This window comes from Uranotaenia lowii, chromosome 3, assembly GCF_029784155.1.
Source record: "Uranotaenia lowii strain MFRU-FL chromosome 3, ASM2978415v1, whole genome shotgun sequence".
Taxonomy (NCBI): domain Eukaryota; kingdom Metazoa; phylum Arthropoda; class Insecta; order Diptera; family Culicidae; genus Uranotaenia; species Uranotaenia lowii.
In genome coordinates, this window is record NC_073693.1 from 237,993,528 (window position 1) to 238,018,755 (window position 25,228).

Below are 25,228 nucleotides of genomic sequence, written 5' to 3' on the forward strand. Positions count from 1 at the left end.
TTAATTTTAAAATAAGATCATCAAAATCATATTCTTAGATATGAAGCTTGTGTATTTTAATTTTTTGTTTTGTTTTTTCTTGAAATTTAAGCTCTTTTACTAGATTTTTAATTTTGTTGGAACTGAATCCAAAGAAAAACTTACTAATTCGCAACGAATTATTTATGAAAAAGGTGAAAAGTCGTATGATTTCTTCTTCTTTTTTTTATAAATGTTTGAATTAAATAAAAACATATTGAATAAAGAGTTTATTTTTAAAAGTTCATACTCTTTCAATATTTCATTGAAAATTCATAATCAAGTGCAATTGAAATAACCAAACTTTCAGATTCAGAGTGGATTTTTTCACCTAAATTATTAAGCTGGATTTCTACTGAAAATTTAAAATATTATTAAGTAGATGAGCAAAAAACAGTATACAATTGGTGTGAATCCTGAAATGCAGCCTTATTGATCAAAAATTAGAAAATGTCTTCTGAACTTGAGCAATTGCCTTGTTTCCGAGAAAAAAGTTGGGGATGACGGAATAGTTTTATCTCACCTAGGAAAAATTAAAACATAGGCAATTTTTTGGAGCCTATGGTCAAAAAACTGATTTTGGGAATAAATTTCTGAACTCGATTTCAGATTTTATCCATCACCTCTAGTTTCAGAAGAAGTATTTTCAGTATTTTTCGAAAATTGAATAGATATCAATTGAGATGTACCAAAAGTACCGTCTGTATCATCGAATATTGTGCAAAAAATACCATTGTGAGTAATATTTTAAAAGTGATAATTTTTTTTTTCACTTTTGCATAGAAAACAAACAATGCGTGAACAACTGCACTCACATACAAACGCAGGTAAATCGAGCCTCTTAAAGCTTTGACGCAAAAGTACTAATCGAAGTAGGTGAAAAACACAAAAATTTTTCGTGTTTTGTATAGAATTTGAAGCATAACTGATATCAAGTTCCAACCAATAATCTAAGTTTCACATTTTAAATGTAGTTTTTTTAACCATATAATCCCCACAATTTAAATTTGTTTATAATTTTAAACATTATTAGATCTCAGAACAACTCTGGAAGAAATGGTTACCATTTCTTACATAATTAACTCAATTTTAAAAGTCTTAAATTAAAGAATGGATTTTTTTTATAAAAACTACTGATCATTTTTAAAATTGTTTAATTGTGATAATGGCTCAAAATGTATGAGGTTCTTCGAGCCAAAGGGGTATAAGTGCATAAAAGCTAATGAAAGACGTAAAATATCACAGCGAATAAGCCTTGGAAAAGAAGAAACATAAAAATCAAAATTTATTTCGAGAAAATACATTTTTAGTTTAATATATTTGGACATTTTCCATAAATTTATCTAAAATTTTTATTTCTTTTTTAAACGTAAAATTCTCAATATCTGAAAAATTACCAACTATAGTTTGAATTATGAAGATTCGTTTTAAATTGATAAATCAGAATCTATCATTTTTGCTACGTCGAGGAAAAAAAAAATCAAAGCTCATTTTTTTCAAAAACGTTTCAAAATAAGAAATTATTTAAAAAATAAATCTGAAATTAAAATTTATCTTTTTAATTTCAATGGTCTAGACAGTTTCGATATCTTTAATTCAGATGAAATATGGGCTTTTGAGAATCTCAAATTGAGATGAATTCTGTAATAATTCTGTGTTTCATGTTTTATATATCTAAAGATGTCAAAATGTTACAAGTTACGTCCATTTTCCAATCCACTTTTCAAAAAATTCCTACTGTGATTGGAACAGCTTTGGAGATTGACTCATTAAAAAGTACGTTTTTTAATCCACTTTTTCACATTTTTTGTGGTAATGATCTTAAAACATTACTTTGTGAAACATATAGCTTCCAACTTCAGCTTTCTCTGCCTTTAAGAGAATTTTTTTTCGAGCTCCTTATAGCTGACTTACAGCCTTTTTCCCGAAGCTTGTTTTTTCGGTTTTTAATTCTTAGACTTCGAATAATTTTAAATTCAATAATTGTAGCTGAATATTCTCTAAGAATTATACTTGAGTCACGTTACAAGCTTTCCAAAACTATAAATTTTATAAAAATCGGTTGAGAAACAAGAGAATTTTAACGAAAAAGGTGTTAGGGTGTTTTTGTTTTTGGGAGGGTGATTCCAAACTTAGGACCAGTATATATGGTCAGCAAATTCTAATTCAACGCTATAAGTACCTCAACAAAAGTTACTTGATGAAATTCGTTCCAGGGAATCGCAAGTTACAGCTGTTTTAGTTTGGTGGACTGAATTTTTTTCAATTTTAAGCTATGTGGTTAATAAATTCTTTTATTAAACAAACACTCCCACGGAGTGGAAAAATTTGAAAATTGGAATGTACACCTACTAGAAAAAGTTCTTAGTTTTTATACAAAATCCAGCGTTTGCGAGTGTTTCGTAACGGTTTTTTGCCGCTTGGCCCCCCCCTCAAGCGGCAAAACCGGGTGATCACCCCCATAGTACCGCGCCTGTCCGGAGAGCTGTTTGTTCGCGAGCCTCGGAAAAAATAGATATTTTAAGATTTTGAAATTACATTTTTACTATCAGAAAAATTTTTAAATACTGACCAAATTTTGAGTATTTGATACTCAATTAACAGGCTTTCAAACGTAGAAAACAATTTTCAAAAATTCAAACTATAGACTAAGTTATTGATGATAATGTGGAAAAATTTATTGTAGGTCAAAGTTACCCCGGTGATCAAAGTTTTCCCGTTTTACGGTACAAGAAAAAAATTTGCAAGTGCAATGTTTTGGGTGAAAGCACCCTTTTGCAAACATGGAAAAGGTTTCCAATCAAAACAAATAATTTCATAATGTTCATACTCGTTTCAAACAAAATTTTTGAGATAAACACTTAAAAGCGATTCGATTGCTGCAATACTCCATGTGGGTTGTAAAAGGTTCCCTTTACAAAATGGAAGGAGTGTTTCCCGTAAAATGAGGTGAAATATAATATGTTATGAATTATATTATAATTATGTGATATTTATTTTATGAATAAATAATTTGCAGCACTATATAACAGATATACAATTTAATACAGACATAAATAACAGATATACAATTTAATACAATCACAATTCAAATGATTTTTTAAACACGTACGGATTATTCGTTTTTCATAATAAAAACGAATTTTCTTCATAGATATTTAAGAAATGATCCGGGTTTAAAGGGAAGCTTCTAGCTCCATTGCAAAGAAAACTGCAACAAAGTATTATGTCGAGATTGTAAGTATTTTATAAAGAACACAAAACCTTAAACTCAACCTTCTCCACTCGTTACTGAAACTGCTTGTTGATAAAGACTTCTAGAAAGATTCACCAACTGCTCTCCGACACTGCTCGCGAACCTTTCGTCAGCTGATCGCTAATGAATGACAGCTCGATCCTCGCCGGCAGCATCCCAGCCAGAAGGGAGTTTTCGAAGATTGTCTAGCAGAAAGTGATAGCGGATAATAGTAGTTACTCGAGGTGGATTTTTCCATTTCTTAGCAGTGATCTATCGTTTATTTCGCCTATTTAAATAATCATCCATACAGCACAGTCGTCGCTTATCGCACATTGCCTCGCGTATTTGCCGCCTGTCAGGGTGGCAGCAGAACAAAAAAAAACGAAAGAAATAAGCGGGCTATCATCACACTTGAGCAATTTCTGCGGGGTTCTACCTCTTGACGGGGAGAACTTTTGTTATTCTTTGAAGTTGGTTACATTCTAATGGGAAGCTGCCAGGGCACTTCCAAGTCATGACAATGCATTGGTTTTGTATTAAATAAAGAACACATTTAATAAAAAAGGAGAACATACGAGTATGGTAAAATGTAATAGGAAACATATACAAATGGAAAAAAGAACAAAATAATGACGATAATTTTCTACATCCTTATACTGAATGACAGCTATGGGTGACTTTTCAAACAATATACCATTCATTCCAAACGAAACATGCTGCGTTTTAAGGTATGTGTATATTCATTCAAATGAATATTGTTTGCTGATATCTAAAATACCAAGATACGTGCTTGCGTTCCTTTTTATGAGTGGGCGCCTATAAATTTAAGAGTCGTTACAAGATCTACCTCCTTGTTTACAGATATCGAACTGCAAAAAAGGTTAGATTCAAGCTTTGTTTTCCAACCTTAACGACTCTTGTCGTTTCGAAGAGTTCATCATTCTAGGACATGGTATCGTGGAATGCCGGGCGAGCGTCGAAGCTTCCATACTGAGGACCGTATTGTGCCACATTGCTAGTTTCCAGCCTGAAAATTATAAGTATCAGTCGTTTTCGCATGAAAAGATCAAGGAGAATCTTACTCTGTAACTGATCGTGCCCAATGTCCTTGTTTACTGTTGTAGCTGTTGCTGATAATCAGGCTGTTTGGCGAAGGACGCCACGATTCGATGCTGATGGAGTGCTGACTTCCCAAAAACCCGGTTTTATTACTGCAATTAAACAAATGCGTTAGACTCATTCATGGTACTCTAATCAGCGATTTGTTATTGATCATCAAACACACACACACACGGAAGCCCGATGGCCCCTGACGTCTCTCAAAAAGTATAAACAATTTGAAAGTAAGCACTTCAATGATAAGCTCCGTCACGTGTTCACGTCTCAGAGTAGCACATCAAGTTCAATCCTTCGTCCACTCATACCCTATCAAAAACACTACTCACCGGAAGCTGATATCCAAACTACTGGAGCTGGATGCACTGCCATCAATGGATCTGCCATCGGTGCTTTTGACCAGGGATTCGGTCGAATCGAGTTTTTTGTACTGGCCCTTGGTGCGATCGCACATTATGAAGAACCAAATAACGACGCCAACGATGGCCACCAGGGCCACAATGAACATGGTTGCTAGCCGGAAGCCCAGTACATCGTACAGCAGACCGGAAACCGAGGGGCCCACGAATGCTCCGAAGGCAAAGGTCGAGGTCCACAGACCGGAGATGATCCCATACGTTTCGATGTTGTCCTGCATGCCGTTAGATCTGTTAGAAATTGAAAGTATTTTGAAGTTAGCTGACTCATTTTACTCTTGCAAGCGATATTTTTCATCCATAACATAACTAAATAAAAGTAGATAGATTCAGAAAAAGTATTAAACTTGATTAAACAAAGAGTTCTAACAACACAATAACATTTAAGGATTGGATAACATTACATTTTCTACTCTGACCTTACGTTAGGTAGTAAAGGTCTAAAATTCAACGAAGGGGTATCCTGCGATTTGTTAAGAAGTTTTGTGAATTTGCCCCTTCTTCCCTGTTCTTTTCATGTCTCAGAGAAAAGACAATCGTTTTGAGACGTGTCTTGTCAATTGACTCCCCCGTCAATGTGAATGGAGATAACATGTTGTTTTTTTAAATTAAAACTTTAGTTATTGATGCTTGATGTGGTGTGATAAGATTTTCTGTTGATAAAAAATTCCTCCCACGCACATAAAAGTTTTCATATTTACCCCATACTTTTCAAGATGCGGGGTGATTATGAACACGTGGTTTTTCAGCATTGGTTTATGATACAAATTTTCTTTTTACCTTCAAAATCATAAAACCATCCAAAACTAGAAAATGAGCCTAAAACATTACATTATGTTTTTTTAGAATTGTGGGTCTGTGATTATTTGAAAAGATGCCTTCCAGTTATGTCAAACTGAAAATAACCTATATCTTTTCAACAGTAAATTTATAAAAATTACAAATCTCACTACAATGCACTGTTTAGATGTGGTTTTAATCTAGGAGTAAAGCCAATATCAAAAGTCATCACACAACAATAATCGTTACAGTGTTCATAATTACCCCTTAGACAAGGGGGTAATTATGAACAAACAGGGTAATTATGATCAACGAGGGAATGAAGACACAAGAGTCCAATACTCGACCCAGTTCTGCGGAACTCAACAAACGACGAACTATTGACAGGAATACTTCCAGCGATAGTGAAGCTAGTGGAACACACGGACGATGTTGTCCTTCTTGCAATGGACTCTTCTACTCTTCTTGTGAGCCTGAATATTATGATTGTTGACTACTTTAGCTTCAACAGCCACGTCAAGTACACATGTAAGAGAGCGGCAAGGCCGTTTTTACACGGATCATATCAAACACAATCCGATGCAGAAGTGGTGCACCCGGGTACTTAGGTACCAGTACTTGGGTTTGAGCGTGAGGGTCTAACACGTGTTCGGGGGGTCATGGCCCTGGTATGCGGATGTGACCGGAGGGAGAGCGATCGCCAACTCGTTTTGCGTTTCGGTGGGTATAGACCCGACTCGCAAAACGAGTAGATGCACAAAGTGGTGGCCAATGGTGGGCCGATCACTTAGGGACGTGTTTTACACGTCAGCGTCTGAGAGGCACAGTTTGCCGGAGGTGTCAGGATTCGACACGCGTTTCGGGAATTGATGCGCCTGAACCGCGAGTGTAACCTGATGAGGGCGGTCTATAGCTCGATCTGCGCTTCGGGTGAGTCATGCACCCGACTTGAAGAGCGAGTAGTTGCGCTGAGTGGTGACTTAAGTCAACAATACTTGTGAGTTCGGAAGAGTCTGAGTCCTACACGTGGCTTAGGGGGCTCACCCCCCTACCCGCGTGTTTGAACAGAGAAAGTGTCATCGACAACTCGCTTTGTGTTTCCGGACTTCCTGGACTGGATTCACAAAGTTAGTAGTTGCGCTGCGTGTGGACCTCATTTACACGATGAGATGTCGGGTCCTAACTCGTCAGAGGAGGGGTTGCGCATCGAGTTGTGTTAGAATGAGGTATTGCTGACAGAGGATTCGGAAACGAGCATTGCCTTGGGGCGCACTAGCGCGAATTGACCTCCCACTATCGAAGCAAAGTGTGTCAAACAGTTCGAGGTGGGAGCAAAAGTCAGTAACCCCAGGTAGACTTTATGGCGTTGGGGGTACAGTATTCCTTAGCATTGTATCATGAGTCGTCCAATTGCACCCATGGAGCCAGAGTAGCAAACTGGGGGGACGCGGTGGTTCGTCGCGCCTTGGAATGCAATCCGTAAAATGGATTTACCACCTGGGTTAACAACTAATAAAAAAATACGACTGGGATACGAGTAAGAAGGAGCAGATTTCGCTGGAGGAACTAGGCGACATTGCTAAATCCCTTCAGTTGAACAGAGCTCCGGGTCCGGATGGCATCCGTAATGTAGCAGTGAAGGCCGCACTCGTGGAACATCCCGAAATGTTCCGGTCATCACTGCAACAGTACGTGGATGATAGGGTTTTCCCAGACGCGTGGAAGCGGTAGCGATTGGTGCTCCTGACAAAACCGGACAAGCCACCAGGTGACCCATCAGCATATCGCCCGATATGTCTCCTGGATACTGCTGGAAAGGTGTTCGAGAAGGTGGTATAGAGCAGGATCCAGCTTTACACCGAAAGTGCGAACGGCCTATCCGACAAACAGTTCGGTTTTCGGAAAGGCCGCAGTACGGTGGATGCCATTCGAGGGGTCATCGAAAGGGCAGATGAAGCCAGAATGAAGAAGAGAAGAGGAGACCGGTTTTGCGCAGTGGTCACCCTTGACGTGAAGAACGCCTTCAACAGTGAGAGTCTCGGCAGGGGTTCCACAAGGATCGATACTTGGCCCGGTATTGTGGAACATTGTCTACGGCGAACTGCTGAGACTGCGTCTCCCCACGGGAGTGAGACTTGTGGGATTTGCCGATGACGTGGTTCTCCTAGCATCGGGCCCATCAACCGAAGGGGTCCAGCTACTCGCCACAGTAGCTATCGAGAAGGTGGAAAGTTGGATGCGCTCCAAGAGCTTACGTCTGGCTCACCACAAGACCGAAATGGTGCTGATCACTAAACTGATCTCAGTACAATCAGGGACGATTGCAGCTGGACCGTGCGCAATCGAATCCAAGCGTGCGATCAAATACCTGAGGGTGATGATCGACGACTGGCTGAGCTTTACGGCCCACGTCGACTACGCCTGTAAAAGAGCGGCAAGGGCGACAGCAGCCCTCTCGCGGGCCATGTCGATCAAGTCGGCGATCCGCTGCATCAGAAGGAGGGTCCTGGCGAGTGTGACCTCGTCTATTTTGCGGTACGGAGCAGCAGCCTGGAAGGCAGCCTGGAAGGCAGGCCTCAAGTTGAGTCTCGAAGAGTCGAGACGGAGAAACAGTAGGATGTGTGGATATCTCCAGACCCGAGGAGAGGCGAGTTGTTCTCGTCTCGAATTGGGTCAAGAGACGATTTGAGCGAGGACCCTCAAGACACGAGGAGTGGTGGGTAGAGTCGCCTCGAATCAGGTCAAGAGGATGAGCGTGAGAAGGTCTCGAGTCACGAGGAGAGACGGGTCAAGACGGCTCAAATTGTGACAAGAGGCCGTATGTGGAACTCGAGTCACGAGTAGCGGCGAACGGACTGCCAACTCGTGAGTCGTGAATCGTGACAAAGAGTGGTTGAAGATTGCTGGTGTAGCACGTATAAAAATGAGTATTGCCGTGAAGCGCTTAGCGCGAGTATGGTCTTCCCATCAAGTGATAGCCTCTGTTGCAGGTCCGGGTGGGAAATATGGCCAGAGGCCCCAGGTGGATTTTATGGCGTAGGGGTACATAGTATCATGAGTCGTCCAATTGCACCCATGGGCCCAGAGTAGCAAACTGGGGGGACGCGGTGGCTCGCCGTTCCTTGGAATGCAATCCGTAAAAAGGATTTACCACCTGGGTGATCAACTAATAAAAAAAAGAGGAAGATACCTTCTGCTACGAGCACAGGCACATGCCCGACGTGCGGAAACATGCCAGAGAGGCCTCGAGCTCGGAACGTGACCAGTGGACACATCGCTTGATCCCTTACGTCGGATTTTGGATGGATCGGACGCATGGAGAGGTGAATTTATGCATGACACAGTTCTTGACTGGTCACGGATGCTTCTTCCAGTACCACCATCGATTTGGACACGTGGCATCGCCATTCTGCCCAACCTGCGGAGACACAGTTGAGCCACCAGAGCACGTAGTGTTCAACTATCCAAGGTTCGAAAGGGGTACGAACAACATGCTTGCCGCCTGCGGACCAGACACGACAGCTGAAAACATCGTGCGGAAGATGTGTGAGGATGTCAATACTTGGCGCGTGGTCAGTGATGGGTTCACCCGGATCATGACTGCCCTGCAGAGGAGTTGGAACCAGCACCAGTCTGCGACCGATGTAGGGTGATTCCTTCGTCGGGGAGCACCTTAGTAGTGTGCGTCCGACCCTGGCAGTAAATACAAAGATAAGACTTTACCTTCTACGTATGCCGAGCTGCTAGGTACTTCGCGCGTCTGTGTGTAGGATACCTCCACCGTTACCGTCGCGGAGTATCCGAGTCGAACGCGCCCTCTGCGACGGAAGCTGTGAGGATAAGACAAGACCTTCTCCACAGTCGAACTCATAGAGGGAAGAGTATTCATGTCGCGGAATACTCTCGGGTAGAGTGGTCTAACATCGCCATCGGATGAGCCACTCGAGCCGGGTAGGATGACATTATCGTCAGGATTCCTCTGAGTCGTAAGCGTAAAAGACCCGTACATGTGCTGTGACAGGCGCGTGTCCAGGTCCTGGCAGGATAAGTTGCTCTTGATTCGGTAAATGGCGGGCAAAAAGCCTAGGGTTGCCAGCCCCAAAGTCACTAGCCAAAGGAAGAAAGATGACCGGACCACGATCGGAGATGAATGCCCTTTCGGCGGGGTGGATTCAAGGAGTGTGCTTCCGACCCTAGCAGTAAAGCATACAAAGATAAGAATCTACTTTCTGCGTATACCGAGCTGTTAGGTACGTCGTAAACGTTGTGAAGGATACCTCCACCGCCGCGATGTATCTGAGTAGAACGCGCTCCCTACGACGGAAGCTGCGGGGATAAGACTATACCTTCTTCGCAGTCGAACTCGTAGGGGGAAGAGTATTTACGCAGCGGAAAACTCTCGGGTAGAGTGACTTCACGTCGTCGGCCGGTGAGTCACTCGAATCGGTGTAGGATGATGTCTTCGCCGGGAGTCATCCGAGTAGTTTCGTAAAGCCCCGGACATGTGCTGTGACAGGCGCGTGTCCAAAAACTGCTTTCGATTTGGCACATGAAGGGGCAAAGAGGAGAGGGCCTCGAGCCAAACCAAACGAAGCCATGATCTCGAGTCGTTAGAGGAGAGGTCATTGGTCTCTTACAATGGTCTCGAACAAAGGCCGAGCGCACGATAATCGTGGAAACCAAGCGAGCCTCGCGTTACGAGTAAAGGCCGGACCTCGGGTTGTCAGAGGAGAGGTCCATAGTCTTGAATCGTAACAATAGACAGGGTATATATTTTTATTTTTTATTTATTTCAATCCTTGCAGATGCTCAAAAAACTAAGTACAATAAAAAATATTTAAACTATCTTATTCTAGATTTAAAAACAGTTTTGGAAACATTGAAATCGAAATCAAACGGGTTGTTTTGACCGTATTGGGTTCGTCGCAGGGCAAGTCTAAGAAAATCGCGCGTCCGGGTTGTTGTGATGGGAGCATTTAACGGCAGTAGTGATAGCAGTTCTGAGCAATCCACGTTGTTCTGCAGGAGGTCGAAGATGAAAAGCCGTTGTAGGTAAACGCGCCTTGATTCCAGTGTCGGCAAATGCAAAAACAAACAGCGTTGTTCATAAGGCGGGAGGTTATGAGCGTCGATCCATGGTAGTTGACGCCAGAGGATATCTGATGAAGCATCGTTGTACTTTCTCGACCCTGTTTACATGCACAGTCTGATATGGTGCCCAAATTTGCACCCGTACTCCATAATACTGCGCACAAGATCACAGTACAAAGATTTCAAACTGTATAAGTCATTGAAAAATGATGTGTTTCGTCGTATAAATCCAAGAACTGCAAAGCCTTTCGCTACTGTTGCGGAGATATGCTGGGAAAAGTTTAGTTTACTGTCCAAAATAATTCCAAGGTCCTTGACAGTAGATGTGCGGTTCAAAACGGTCGTTAGCACATTATATTCGAAATTCAGTGGACGACGTAGACGAGAGAATGAGATGACACTGCACTTAGTAACATTGGGTGCCATACCGTTTTGGTAGCACCAACTTGAAAGTGTGTCTATGTCCTTTTGAAGAGCACAACAATCAACCAGAGAGGAAATCGTTCGGAAAATCTTGAGATCATCGGCGTACAGTAACTTTTCTGATTCGATCGTGGAGCCTAGGTCGTTTATGAAGAGAAGAAAGATCAAAGGTCCTAAATGGCTTCCCTGAAGAACTCCAGAAGTGATTTCGAAAGGTGTCGAGTTAATGTTTTTCAGTCGTACAAAAGCAGTTCGGACTACAAGGTATGAGTTGAGCCACCTACAAAGCCAATCTGGGAGTCCAGTACGACGCATTTTTTCAATAGCTAGCTCGTGTGGTACCTTATCGAAAGCCTTGCTCAAGTCTACATACACAGCATCGACTTGTTGACGTTTGTCTAGTCTAGGAACCAACTTCGAAACGTAAGTCATAAGGTTAGTGGTCGTGGATCTACCTTTCATAAACCCATGTTGATCTTCCGAAATAGTATGACGCACCGATTGGTAAAGCACGTCAAATACTAGACTCTCAAACACCTTCGGAAAACAGTTCAGAATAGATATTCCGCGATTGTTTTCAGATTGGTGTATGTTTCCGGATTTGTGAATCGGCGTAATCGATGCATTTTTCCAGGCATTGGGAAAAATACCCTCCATCAATGACTGGTTGAAAATAATCGACATAGGAACGGACAATGAGTCAGCGCATTTTTTGACCAGAGCTGGTGAAATTCCATCCGGACCAGGACCTTTCGAATCATCCAACGCGGCCATCTTGCGGAACACATCATTCGGGGATAAAATCAGCATATCCAGGTTGAAGTCTCGGCTCTGCAAACTATTCAGGTACGATTCCGACAAAGGTGGTGATTTATTACTTAGCACGCTCTGAAAGAATGCCGAGAATAGAGTTGTGTCGTTGTATTTAATAGTATGAGGTACACCTTGAGTACCTTTTCGTTGTCTAACATATGGCCAGAAGGATGCGGGATGATGGAGTTTGGACTTGAAACTGATTAAGCCGATAAGCACTTAAGCGCGGACTTTGTCTCCCATCTCGGGTACAGCCTTCGATGCAGGTCCGGATGGGAATTATGATCAGAGGCCCCAGGTGGACTTTATTGAGTAGGGATACATATTATCTAGAGTGGACCAATTGCACCCATGGAACCAGAGTAGCATACTGCGGGAACGCGGTGGCTCACCGTGCCTTGGAATGCAATCCGAAAACAGATTTACCATCTGGGTGATCAACAAATAAAAAAAATTTCAGCAGTCTGCACTTTCAACCATCTGTACCTTTTTGACACAAATTATTTATCAACATTTGTATCCATCTATAAAAATTCAGTACAATCATCATAAAAAATCAGTTATATTCTGCTATAATTCCAGTGCTAAATATTGTTGTTCATTTCACTTGTAACCTCAATAATCAATATCGATTATGATTACAATTTTAATGGCATGTTCTGCGGAATGAAAACTAGAGAGAATTTTATTTTTTATAGAAATTTGAAAGAAAGGTGGATAGACAGGTATTAGTGCGTCAATAGGAGAAAGCTTGATAGGTGTTGAAATTTTAGGCTAGAAGGCATGTTTATGAAAAGCTCCCATGAATTGGCCCGCCTTTTCTCTACACTAGCTAACTATACATGAGAAACTGATAGCCTGTTTTTTATGCCTCTGGATTATTTGTAAATTCAATAATTGCTGTGTAACACATAAGACGGCATCCATAAATTACGTAACGCAAAAAATGCACTTTTTTGACCCCCTCCCCCCCCCCGTATGTCACAAATCGTAACGCTTCGACGTACCCCCCTCTGAAAATTACGTAACGCTGATAATTACCCCCCCCCCCCCCCATCTTATCATGTTTTTGAATACTGATTTTCGAAGGTAAAATGAAAATTTTAGCAAAATTTTTCAACGTTCTTCTAAACGGAATTGATATCTATCCAAATCGCTCCTTAGTTTTCATTTATGATACTTCTCTAATGAATTGATTGTCTCATTACGAGCTGCTCTGTGCTTGTTAACTGATGATCTATGTACCTTGTTTACTTTATTTTGTTCAAGGAGCATGCAAAATATATTCCACTAAGTATTGTTCGTTTGAAGAATCAAATTTGTTTTTTTTTTAATCAAATTGAGAAAAAAACAGTGAAATTTCAGTCTTAAGGTTAAATTGAATTCTTAGGGGTAAATGTACATAATTTTCGGTTTTCCAACGGTTAATTCACAGATATTCAATACAGTCTATCTCTGAATCTTCAAAGAGGAAAGATTACCACTTAATAGTTTCAATCATGTTGAAGCTTACAAATTTGAAGCGGATTTTTGTTTGATTATCATTCTGCAAAAATTGCATGTCATCAAAATAGCTGCAACTGAACTGAAATTTTTAAGGAAAAAATCGTTACGTAACAATGAGCATACCTCCCCCCCTCCACTATGTCACAATTCGTAACGCTTGAGCTTACTCCCTCCTTCCCCCTAGGAGCGTTACGTAATTTATGGATGCCCCCTAAACTAATGTTGCATCTAACCCCACTGAGCTTACCAGATTGACCAGTTTTACCCAAACGTGCTCGGATATTCAATGAAAGTCTGGTCCGGCTCGGTTGTCCGGATTTCGTTGAAAAAAGCTCTAATCTGTTCAATTTATTTACCAAAATATTCTCAAACTAATATTTGAGCAAGTTTCATCAAAATTAATATGAACGATTCTTTTGAAGCCTAAATACGATTTTAAATCGACTAATATGTTTCGAAAAATTTATTATGTTCCCCAAGTGTTTCTTTATGTTTTTCATTGATTAATTCATTTGCAAGGTTTTTAAATAGAAGTAAATCGATGAAAAAGACATCAATATTGATTTTCACACAAAATGATTCGTGCTTTCAAATATGTATAATGAATTTTTTTTTACAGAACTTTTTAATATTTCACTACTCTTTGAACTTTGGTGCTTGTGAAAATTTTCTCAAGAAATAGGAAATTCATTAATAATACTTACATAGCTGTCCGCAGAGAATCCGTAAATCCAGATACTAGTACAGCAGCAATACCGAATCCATGGAAAACCAGCCCTACAATAACTAGTTTTAGTGTTCTGAGAAATGAGCAAAAACATAAAAATTGATTAGTAAGTGCATTATTCGGCTGAGTTCAAAACGGAATACATATTTTGCAAATATTTTATAAAAATTTGTATTGATTCACTTACGTATCGACCGGAATGAACGGCGCAGGTCCCACAATCATAAACCCTGTGACGATCATTGCACATCCAATTCCGGAGCAAACTTTGGGGTTCAAGAACTTGTCCACCATCCATCCAAACACGGGAGCAGATGCCGCATAGACCCCTCCGTTTATGACAAACACAACGCCTTTGAAAAATATAAAACAATAAAATTGTATTATCCATAACAGTCATAAGCTACGCTTTAATATCCTACCCAGTATAACAGGACTAAGGTTGAACTGCCTTAAATGTGGCTCCAAGGTGGCACTGAGAAAACCGATCGACGCACTAGTTGCGCAAATGGCCAGGGTGCTAACTAGGACGCCGGGAATTTTTAAAACCGACCACATCGACAGCGATTTGCTGTTTTCTTCGTATGGTTCATTCGGATGTTTGGGAAGAATGCATAGTGTGAGAATGGCTGTGATGAACAGTGCCGACCCTAGGACTACAAATGGCAGATAGTATCCTCCGGCATCGTACAGTACACCTCCAACCATAGGTCCAACGATCAGCCCAAGACCGAAGCATGTCTCCAGAGAAGCCTGCAAAATTAAAACTATACGTGGTACCTTTCTCGAATTCGATCACTTGATAATACCTACAAAAGTGGTGGCCACATTATCTGGGAACTCCTTGGCAATGATGGCAAATGATGCCGTCAGGAAGGCAGCATTTCCCAGTGCTTCCACTATCCGGATTGTGAAAGCTGCTGTTATGAATGGCAGGTGGTTTGGGATACGATCCAGCAGCCCAAACAGAATGGCTGCCGTTCCGGTGGTGAAGATTCCACTGTTGAATAATACTTTTGGACCTAGTCGATTTAAATACTGCCCATAGATGGGGGATATGATGAACACGATCAGCTCGAAAATACCGAACACCAGCCCGTATTCTGTTGCCGTGGCACCTTTACTTTCTGCCTGCAAAGGAAATAAAATAAAGAAAATGCATAAATAGAAAAGAAACTGCCCAACTAATTTCTTAAAATATTAGATTTCATGAAATTTAGCTAAAACAAATGGGACATAACAGAAAAATAATTTCAAACATTATCAAATTTATTAGTTTGTGAACTGTAGTATTACAAAACTTTCAATGGATAGTGTTGAAAATTCAATGACATTTTGAAACAGTTTTTGAATAATCGTAAACATTTATTGGATCAATACTTTGTAAATAAACAAAAAAATTAAGGATAAATTTGAAAAATTTATTTAGGTTATATTAGATTTAAATTAATTTAATTTAGAAAATTAATTTCCTTGAAAAAAAAAACTATTTTTTTCGACTTTGATGAGTAATCACTGATAAGATTTCACCGTCAAACCTGTTAAGATTATTTATTCACATGAAATATGATAGTATAACTACATCAGTACCTAATTGTAACCCGTTTGAGAAGAAAATTTAACATTAACACTTTAAATAATAAATTAAATTGAAAAACCTGCAACTGCGATGCTCTAGCATTTATATTTAAGGTTTTGTTTTACAAAACTTTTTTAAACTTTTGATAAAAAAAATGAATAGATATACTAAAATGCAATGAATAGCAGAATATTGTTTGAATATAATTAATTTTAAAACTCAAATTCGACACATTTTGAAAGAAGGTGCTAGATTCGAATAACTTTCCAATAAGAAGATATTAAGTTGTCATCCAATAATCTATTTTATTTTATTAATTCGAAGGAATTCAGTTGCTGAATCTAATTCACACCTCTATAATTTAAAATTTCAATATTTTTTCTCATTTTGTCAACTCAGTGAGATCAACTAAAAGTGAGATTTTTTTTTAATTTATGAGTTTGTCATCCAATCAAAATGATGTCTGCAAACAACTTGTAGACAATACCATTTTAAAAAAAATTGTAAAAGACTTTAAAGCTCTATATTTTCAAACAACAGATTTATAGACATTTTTCTAAAAACTAACCTCAAAAAACGAAATTTTCGTTTAACTTGAGTGAGTCAACTAAAAGTGAGATTTTTTTTTAATTTATGAGTTTGTCATCCAATCAAAATGATGTCTGCAAACAACTTGTAGACAATACCATTTTAAAAAAAATTGTAAAAGACTTTAAAGCTCTATATTTTCAAACAACAGATTTATAGACATTTTTCTAAAAACTAACCTCAAAAAACGAAATTTTCGTTTAACTTTTTTCAAAGCGACTTTCGAGTCTTACTTGGAAAATATGAAAAAAAAAAATATGAAAGAGTTTTAACAATTATAAAAATACACAACTTCGTTGAAGGTGTCAAGTTTCTATCTTGACGTTAAATGGTACTTTTTGTGTGATCACGTTTTAAAATTGCATATTTTCAATGTTCCATATCTCTGAAAGTTGCAAATTTATGATATTCAAATTATATGCATTTGAAAGGCACATTCTTAAGCTTCAATGAACATACAGTGAGCGAAATAAGAATAGCACCACTATGTGTTTTGCTTGTTAAAATATGAATGATTGAAAATTACGAAAATTTTCTTCCACAGATTGTTCTGAATTGCTTAACGGATAAATCAAGCATAAGTTTACTTTTTTTGGACGTGGCAATTGGCGTTGAGGACCAAAAATGTGGAAAAGGGGTGCGAAATAAAAATAGAATCACTTGAGTTTTTCCAACAAAAACTATATTAGTAATAAAAATTTACTGTGTAGAAGTGAATAAAAATGCTTCCATGGGTTATTTTAATAGACAACTGCATTTTAGGAGTTTTCCAAAATTCCAAAGGTTTTCTAAGGTTTTAAAATGGGGGTTTTAAGAGATGCTCCTCTAGCGTTAAGGAATTAGATATTTGAGCTACAAAACTTTATCAAACTGCTTGATTTCTTCATTAACATTCATAACTATGATGCAAAATGAAGAAACATAGATTTGAGGCTGATTTTGAATCCAAAAAGCAGGTTGGAATTAAAAAATACCAATGTTTTATAATAATCAAACACTATTTCTCTAGTTTTAAGTCATAGATGGCAGCACTGTCTGGCCATTAAACAAAATTCATGCCCATTTTCGAATAACTGGGATTAATCAGGGAGTGCTGGACGATTTTGGTCAAGAAATAAATATATGTACCGTGTGAACGCTTTGGAAATTCTAAGATCACTAAATCCGAAAAAATAGAAATGCATCAAGGTCACTAAAAGTGAATTTTTTGGACCGATTATCAGAATAAAGTAATACTTTGGGATGCAGCTTGATGGACCAGACGGCTAGCAGTATTATTGGTATGATTTGCAATTGGATTGGAACTTGAGATGAGCAGGAATTTTGGCGGCTATACATTTTTGTGCTGGTGATTCTTTTGCAAATTCGGAAAAGCTTTCTGCAGCGTGAACTTAATCAAAACTGTAATTGGAAAATACCTCAAAATGATGAAGATGGGCCTAAATAAACCTGAAAAATCAATATTGAGACAAAATTTGGTGATAACTGCAAGATAGTGCTGCCATCTACGACTTGAAACTGGAAAAAAGTGTGGTTTACTGAACAAAATCAAAGTTTTTGATTTCCAACCTATTTTTTCTGATTAAAAATTAATCCTGAATGTTTGTTTCATCATTTCACGACATTTTAATGAAGACAGTTAGTAATTTCATGAAGAATTACAGCTAAACTATGAAATTCCTTAACGCTAGAGGAGCATCTCTTAAAACCCCCATTTTAAAATCTATAAAATCCTTTGGAATTATGGAAAACTCCTAAAATGCAGTTATCTATTCAAATAACTCGTAGAAGCATTATTATTATTCACTTTTACACAGTAAATTTTAGAAAATAGTCTTTTTTTTGTTAGAAGACTCAAGTGGTTCTATTCTTATTTCGCACCCCTTTTTCACATCACATTATTGGTCCTCAACACCAATTGCTACGTCCAAAAAAAGTAAACTTATGCTTGATTTATCCGTTAAGCAATTGAGAACAATCTGTGGAAGAAAATTTTCGTAATTTTCAATCATTCATATTTTAACAAGCAAAACACATAGTGGTGCTATTCTTATTTCGCTCACTGCATAATTTCATTTGTATGTATCAGGTTTTGCTACTAAAATCATTTATTTGAAATATGGTAGTTTTCAAGCTTTTGTTAAGCCAGCCTGGCAATATCTTGCTGTTTAGCAAAAGGAAGGATGAAATCTCCTTTTTTCCATTCCTACCGTTGACAAGTGAAGACGACAGTTCTTAATTTGTTAAGATTAAAGAGTTGGCTCTGTCTAGGAGCGTTAATTCCATCGTTCGATACGTCAAGTTGAAGTTAAGTGTTCCATTCTCCTTTAAGATTGAGTTTCTTTTCATCAATTTAAGTTTCCTTTCTTCAAGGTAAGTTCACAAAATTTTATTTCATGGGGCTCGAATCGTGAACCACTTTTTAATACCCATTGGGCAGTTATTCAAAGACGCCCAAGAGTCTAGGAATGAGGATATTCGAAATTTTAGAGAACATCACACTCAAAAATTTTCAAGGCAAGCAACAAAGATCGACCTTATGCATCGGATGCTCGAATATTCGGACCCTCTTTTAACAAGCCTGAGAAAATCTAAACCAAGACCACATTTTCCCTTTATTGCCGATGCAAACTACATGCTTGATTTAGAACAATCAGAAGAAGAAGATCATGAAAAATAATTTTTAAATTTCATTTTAATCTACTCTCTTACGCAACTATTCAACCAAAAAAAACTTCATAAATAAAAAAAAAAACTTTAAATAAAGCCATGAAAATTAAAGGTTACAAAATCATCCATCGATATCACTTTCGTGTGCAAGCGGCAACATTTGAAAAGATGTGTGTTGATAATATACGCAAAATGCCCATTACTTCAAAACCTTCTTTCAGATAAATGATTAACTAACTATAATGGAACTAACGCTTCTAGACAGGGCCAACTCTTCAATCTTAACAAATTAAGAACTGTCGTCTTCACTTGTCAACGGTAGGAATGGAAAAAAAGAAGATTTCATCCTTCCTTTTGCTAAACAGCAAGAGATTGCCAGGATGGCTTAGCAAAAACTTGAAAACTACCATCTTTCAGATAAATTATTTCAGTAGTAGAATCTGATACATACAAATGAAATTATATGTTCATTAAAGCTTAAGAATGTGCCTTTCAAATGCAAATAATTTTGTTGTCATAAGTTTGCAACTTTTAGAGATATGGAACACTGAAAATATGCAATTTTAAAACGTAATTACACGAAAAGTACCATTTAACGTCAAGATAGAAACTTGACACGTTCAATGAAGTTGTGTATTTTTACAATTGTTACAACTCTTTTATATAAAGTAAGACTCGAAAGTCGCTTTGAAAAAAGTTAAACGAAAATTTCGTTTTTTGAGGTTAGTTTTTAGAAAAATGTCTATTAATCTGTTGTTTGAAAAGATAGAGCTTTAAAGTTTTTACAAAGTTTTCAAAATTGTATTGTCTACAAGTTTTCTGAAGACATCATTTTGATTGGATGACAAACTGAAAAATAAAAAAAAATCTCACTTTTAGGTGGATCGGCAGAAAAAAATTATAGCAAAATATGCGCAATTAAAAATAATGAAACATTGTAGAACATGTCATCAAGCTATTTTGACATCTAAGGCATCAAAAAGCCCATGATCACATTTTTCGAGTTTTAAACCACTGTGCTATGTAAGAAAATCCCTATAGTAAAAAAAAACATACAGTAGGGTTTTTAAAAACCAAAATTTCTCTGCTCCCACTCCCAGATCTTTTTTTCAAGACAACAAACTGTGCTAAATTTCAATTCGATTGGACAACTCTAAGGCGACCCTTAAATGTCTTAAAGGTTGAAAAATTATGGAAAAGGCATTTACATAAAAAAAACCCAACTTATTCTGACAACACTGTTCAAATTTCAAAACTTAGTTATAGTGTCTTTTTTTTAGCCTAGAAACAAGTTTATAGAACACACCAACTAGTTTTGGACTCGACGAAAAAGAAATTATAGACCTTTTTTTGTACATATTTTCCATTCATCTTGTGTATAAGAAAAATCCAAAATAAATCATTAGTATATGCATTTTTTTCGCTTAGTTTAACTTTTTTTCTACAATAAAAATTCTCCTGAACTTAAAATCTTATAGAATGAACATTCAAAAATGTTTGAAAGTGCTCCAAGAATGTTAAGGTGATTTAACTATGAATTAAATCTTAGTTCTTGAAAATTTCGAAATAATTACCTGGTCAATGAGTTGACTAAGGCTCAATTAAGCCTTATCGCTACATACAATTTTGACATTGCTTTGATTCGCAAAGAATAGTAGCCCCTTTCAAATGCGTGCTCAAATGTACGATAGAGGAGAAATTTGACTTCTGCGAACAAGTTGTGTAAATATCGTTTTCTTAACTGTCGTCATAGTAATCTGAGATTATTATTCTGGGAAGCTTAAAATATTAGAATTTTGTGTTAAAGTTAGTTTAAGAACTTCAAATTTTTTTTATAAAACAAAATTTCTCTTTTTTTATATTCGGGAAATTTTTATCAAAATATTGTAAATGCATTTTATTTTCGAAAAACATAATTCAAATTTCATATGAAATGAAAAACCAAATTAGGTCAAGGATTTAAAAGCAGTTTTTCATTTCTAATTCCTGATGATTATTCGAACTGAATATCAAGAATACTAAACTGGATCCTAATCTGAAATACGATATTTGAATACAATTTTGTTTTTTGTTTTATGGAACCAGAACATCCGAAATGGATTTAATTTAATTTTAAACTTAATAATCAGACCTGAATTTCTATGAACAAGTGAATAAATTCCGAAAAACTGTAGCAAAATTTTGAACTTGAAAAGGATTTTTAAGGTTCGGGCATTAATTTTTAGTCTAGATTGTTAGTCTTGGAAAACCTTACTCGTTCATATCAATTTGATTTTGGATTTAAAATTTTGTGTGTAGAGTAGAATACCTTGCTTGCTTTTTTGGACCTGTTGCTCCTATTTTGATTTTGGAATTCACTCTTCAGTTGTCAAAATGCAGTCCAGAGAAGAAGAGCAGCGTATCAAAATTTTGCTCGCGCATCGCGAAAATTCGAGCTACTTGCACTCAAAGCTGGCAAAATCGCTAAAAGTTGCCAAATCAACCGTTACAAATGTTATTTAAAGTGTTTGGGGAACGTTTGTCGACAGCCAGGAAGTCTGGATCGGGGGGAAATCGAAAATCGGAAGCCGCTGAGACGACAAAGAGAGTTGCCGGTAGTTTCAAGCGAAACCCTAATCTCTCTCTCCGAGATGTCGCAAATAAGCTGAGTGTATCGTCTACAACCGTGCATCGAGCAAAAAAAACGAGCCGGACTATCGACTTACAAGAAGGTACTCCAAATCGCGATGATAAACAAAATACGACGGCCAAAGCGCGATCCCGGAGGCTGTACACGACGATGCTGACGAAGTTTGACTGCGTGCAGGTCCTACCGGCTTCCGAGAAATTTTGGCGACCGAACACTAGCGCCAAAACAGATTTTACGGACTGAGATCCAAGCTCAAATTGTGTAATCTGTTACACACACTACTGCATAAAAACAAATAAAAATCAAAGCAGCTCGCGTTTACTTTTTTGTTTACATCCCAGTTCTCTTTGTCTACACCACAGCACAGTGGTCTAAGTTGCAAACAAAAATGAGGCTCTCAGAGCCAAAGGGGTATAAGTGACAAAATGGTTGATTTTGAGTTAATGATGCGAAACGGTTCTACACATTACAAACCTATTTGATGATTTTTTCGGAATTTTTGAATTTAATTGACATACTTTTACATTAGAAAGAAAAATACAAATTCCCGAAAAATATATGGAAAATGGCTAAACACATCAATTTAAAAGCTTGTTTTCTCGAAATAAGCTTTCATACACTTATACCCCTTTGGCTCCAAGGGCCTCAAATGTGAATTTTTACAAAGTTGGTCTAATGTGTTGAATATATATGTAACTGGATTGAACATTATGAAGCTTGTGGAATATTTATGCCAGCAGTTGTTTTAATTTTTGATATGTTTATTTGAAACGTTTATTTGCGCCGTATAAATAAAACATTGATTCTGTACGAGACCCTCTTTTCAAAATTCATTCAATCAAAACTTGGCTGTTTAGCAAATTTGAGAAAATAAACTTGAAAATTCCGGCCAGTTGCAACAAAATGTTCCATCAACAGTGGCAAAGAATAACAATTCACCCATAGTGCAAAATGATTGGCGTGAACAATGTAAACAAAAATCTTGTTTGGGAAAAGTGACGTTTGTTTTCAATGTATTAGTGAGAGGTGCAATCGTCAAGTGCAAAGCTTGGATCCCATCTCGTTGGATGGCAGCACCATATACATTGTGTTGTTGTCTCCGAAGATTCGTTCGTGAAATAATATGCCCGATCATCTTGATAGTTAGGGATCTTTGCTGCGTGGTAATGGACGACGAAACCTACGTCAAAGCCTACGGCAAAAGGAAGGGGAAAGGTAGCAGATATTTTCAGGCACATGAAACTGTCAAAGTTCGCGAAAAAATATCTGTTTAGCAAGCCATCTGTACCTGTGGCTTGAAAAGCAGCATTTTCATATCTTCCGGGACTGCCAACCAAGAAATTTACGTGAAAGAGTGTTTGAATAAACGTCTGCTGCCTTTCCTGAAGAAACACGGTTGTTCCGTGCTGTTTTGGCCGAATTTGGCATCTTGCCATAACGGTAAAAAGGCCATGGAGTGGTACGCCGCCAACAACGTGCAGATGGTTCCCAAGGACAAGAACCCTCCCAACACGCCAGAGCTCCGCCCAATTGGGAAATACTGGGCTATTGTCAAGTGGAACCTAAAGAAGACCAAACAAACTGCTAAGGACGAGCAGCAGTTCAAGGCAAACTGGCTTTCTGCGGCGAAGAAGGTGGACAAGGTGGCTATACAAAATCTGATGGCAGGGGTTAAGCGTAAGGCCCGGCAATTCGGATTTGGAAAAGCGGAAGCCTAACTGAATATTTTTCCTGAATTTTATACTAACTGAATTTTATGTAACTCTAGATTTCAAGCTATTTCTATAATTATTTGTGTTATAATTAGTGTTTTAAAATTGTCTCATCTTCAAAGAAGATCTCACTTTTCTATGTCAGAAAATGTCAAAGTTTGGCGATAAATCCAAATTCAACACAATTATTTTGATTGTTGCATTTCATTACTAGTAGCGTCTTGGTGGGTGATGCAAAGCACCAAAAATCATAATGTATGAGTTTGTGTTAATTGCTTGTATTCTAGAGAAAGTCATACATTATTTTAGTATTGCTTTGTTTGATGGATCTACGCCTCACCGTTTAGCGTAAAATGCATCGATCATGAATGGTTAAAAAAATCACCTCGAACAGGTATCGAACTCGAGCCTAACGATTACCTACTGATTACTGATTAGTTAAATTATACTTATGTTGAATTCGATTAAAGTTTTTGTTACAAAAAACTTTCAAGATGAAAAAGTAATCCACGATCTTCGACTCTCCCCTGCAGTATAATTCTTGTATTTTTTAGTTATCTCTTCAGATGTTTTTTTGGTACCTCCAGTGTATTGTTTTTTGTTTTGTTTCCCTATAAAAAACTTGTTTGCAGCTTGTTAAAATAAATGAAGATCATTTTTAATAGATAGAGCAATATCTACACTTTTGCACATTTACAAGAGAGAATCAGTTGCTTCATATCAATGTTCAAGTAGAAATTCAAAAGTTCAAATGCAATAACTCTTTCAGATATTTTAAAAAATTGTAATATTTACTAGAAACATACCTCTGCGGGGAAAAACGGAGCCTGTAGACTGACGCAGACTGCATTGCAGAAATCTGCCAGTCCCATAATCATGAGTGTGAGCCATTGCCGTCTGGTGAACTTTAATGCCATTGTACGGTAGCTAAATTTGGGTAAGTTATGATCGTGTTGTTATCACTGTTCGCCTCTAACCTGAACCGCGAGTATTCAGGACAGCTGGACCGCGGATGGCCCAATTGATTGTCCGGAACCTTGGTCCTACTTGATGTCGGTGATCTTTGCGCCGTTTCTGATGCCTGACCAATTAGAAAGCAACGACTAATTACCACTGATAAGGTGTCGAATCCAATGCACTCCGAGAAGATTCGGACTGTTCAACGGAGGGGGAAAAAATACTAATGCAGACTAGAGCCTGGCAGTAATTTTACACACCACTTGTTTAGAATGCCAAGCTATTGAATTACACGGAAGAAACACACGCTAGATCGAGACGTTATGAAACTGTGATCAGTTCCCGTCGATGATGCCACGATTTCTACTGCGTAGTGTCTTCGATTAATCTGATTTCGTTTCTGATTAACAAATCAAACACACGGAACTTTGGCACACAACAGGATCCAAAATGCTCACTATTCGAGCTCACTTCTCACTGGATTCCTCCTCAGCTTTTCCGACAACAAAGGCTGCCGAATTGTTTTGGCACAATTTGATTATTTCTTTCGTACTTTCATAAGTTGAGGATCTTCAATCGCTGAACTTCTGACAGCAACGGAACAGCACGGCACAATAAATTCTTCCACTGACGGTTGAACCAATCTCAGGGATGGGTCGTCGAAACCGATAAACGCGTGACCTGCAGGCGCTTTACATGTAAACGGTTCAGATACATTTTGCAGGACCAGCCGCTTAGATTAAACTTTCTTCTCTGTGAATTTGCCGATTCCGATACAATTTTTGAAGTTGAACCCGAGAAATCTAACTCAAATCGCACATTCGCCTCTAACAACTTTCTTCCCCACAAATAACGACCTTCGCCAAACGGCAACGCCACGTTTCTGGACAGGATCCCGTACCAGATGATCTACTTCAAACCGACAACCGAAACAGACTGATCAGAAGTAATTCGCAAACAGTTGT

At 38.1% G+C, this 25,228-nt stretch overlaps 1 protein-coding gene across 2 annotated transcripts; it reads right to left on the reverse strand.

Annotated features, from left to right (window-relative positions):
- Positions 1-3,482: 3,482 nt before the first annotated feature.
- LOC129756522 (MFS-type transporter SLC18B1-like) lies at positions 3,483-25,228 on the reverse strand. Of its 2 annotated transcripts, none has more exons than XM_055753436.1 (8): positions 24,113-25,228; positions 14,942-15,259; positions 14,551-14,881; positions 14,316-14,481; positions 14,106-14,201; positions 4,702-5,019; positions 4,339-4,467; positions 3,483-4,271 (listed from the first exon to the last, which is right to left on the reverse strand). In XM_055753436.1, exons 1-8 carry the CDS (start codon positions 24,221-24,223, stop codon positions 4,199-4,201), a joined length of 1,542 nt encoding a protein of 513 aa, XP_055609411.1. In that variant the 5' UTR covers positions 24,224-25,228; the 3' UTR covers positions 3,483-4,198. The 2 variants fall into 2 exon arrangements, with proteins under 2 accessions (XP_055609411.1, XP_055609410.1); XM_055753435.1 differs by having other exon boundaries at positions 3,483-4,283; positions 24,113-25,225.

What these genes read in the sequence shown, in the direction of transcription:
- LOC129756522 (XM_055753435.1), bottom strand. Translation starts at nt 24,223, where the DNA reads ATGGCATTAAAGTTCACCAGACGGCAATGGCTCACACTCATGATTATG. An exon ending in CCGTTCATTCCGGTCGATAC is followed by an intron (nt 14,202 to 14,315) that starts GTAAGTGAATCA and finishes CTCATTTCTCAG; the next exon opens with AACACTAAAACTAGTTATTG. An exon ending in AGTTTGGATATCAGCTTCCG is followed by an intron (nt 4,468 to 4,701) that starts GTGAGTAGTGTT and finishes GTTTAATTGCAG; the next exon opens with TAATAAAACCGGGTTTTTGG.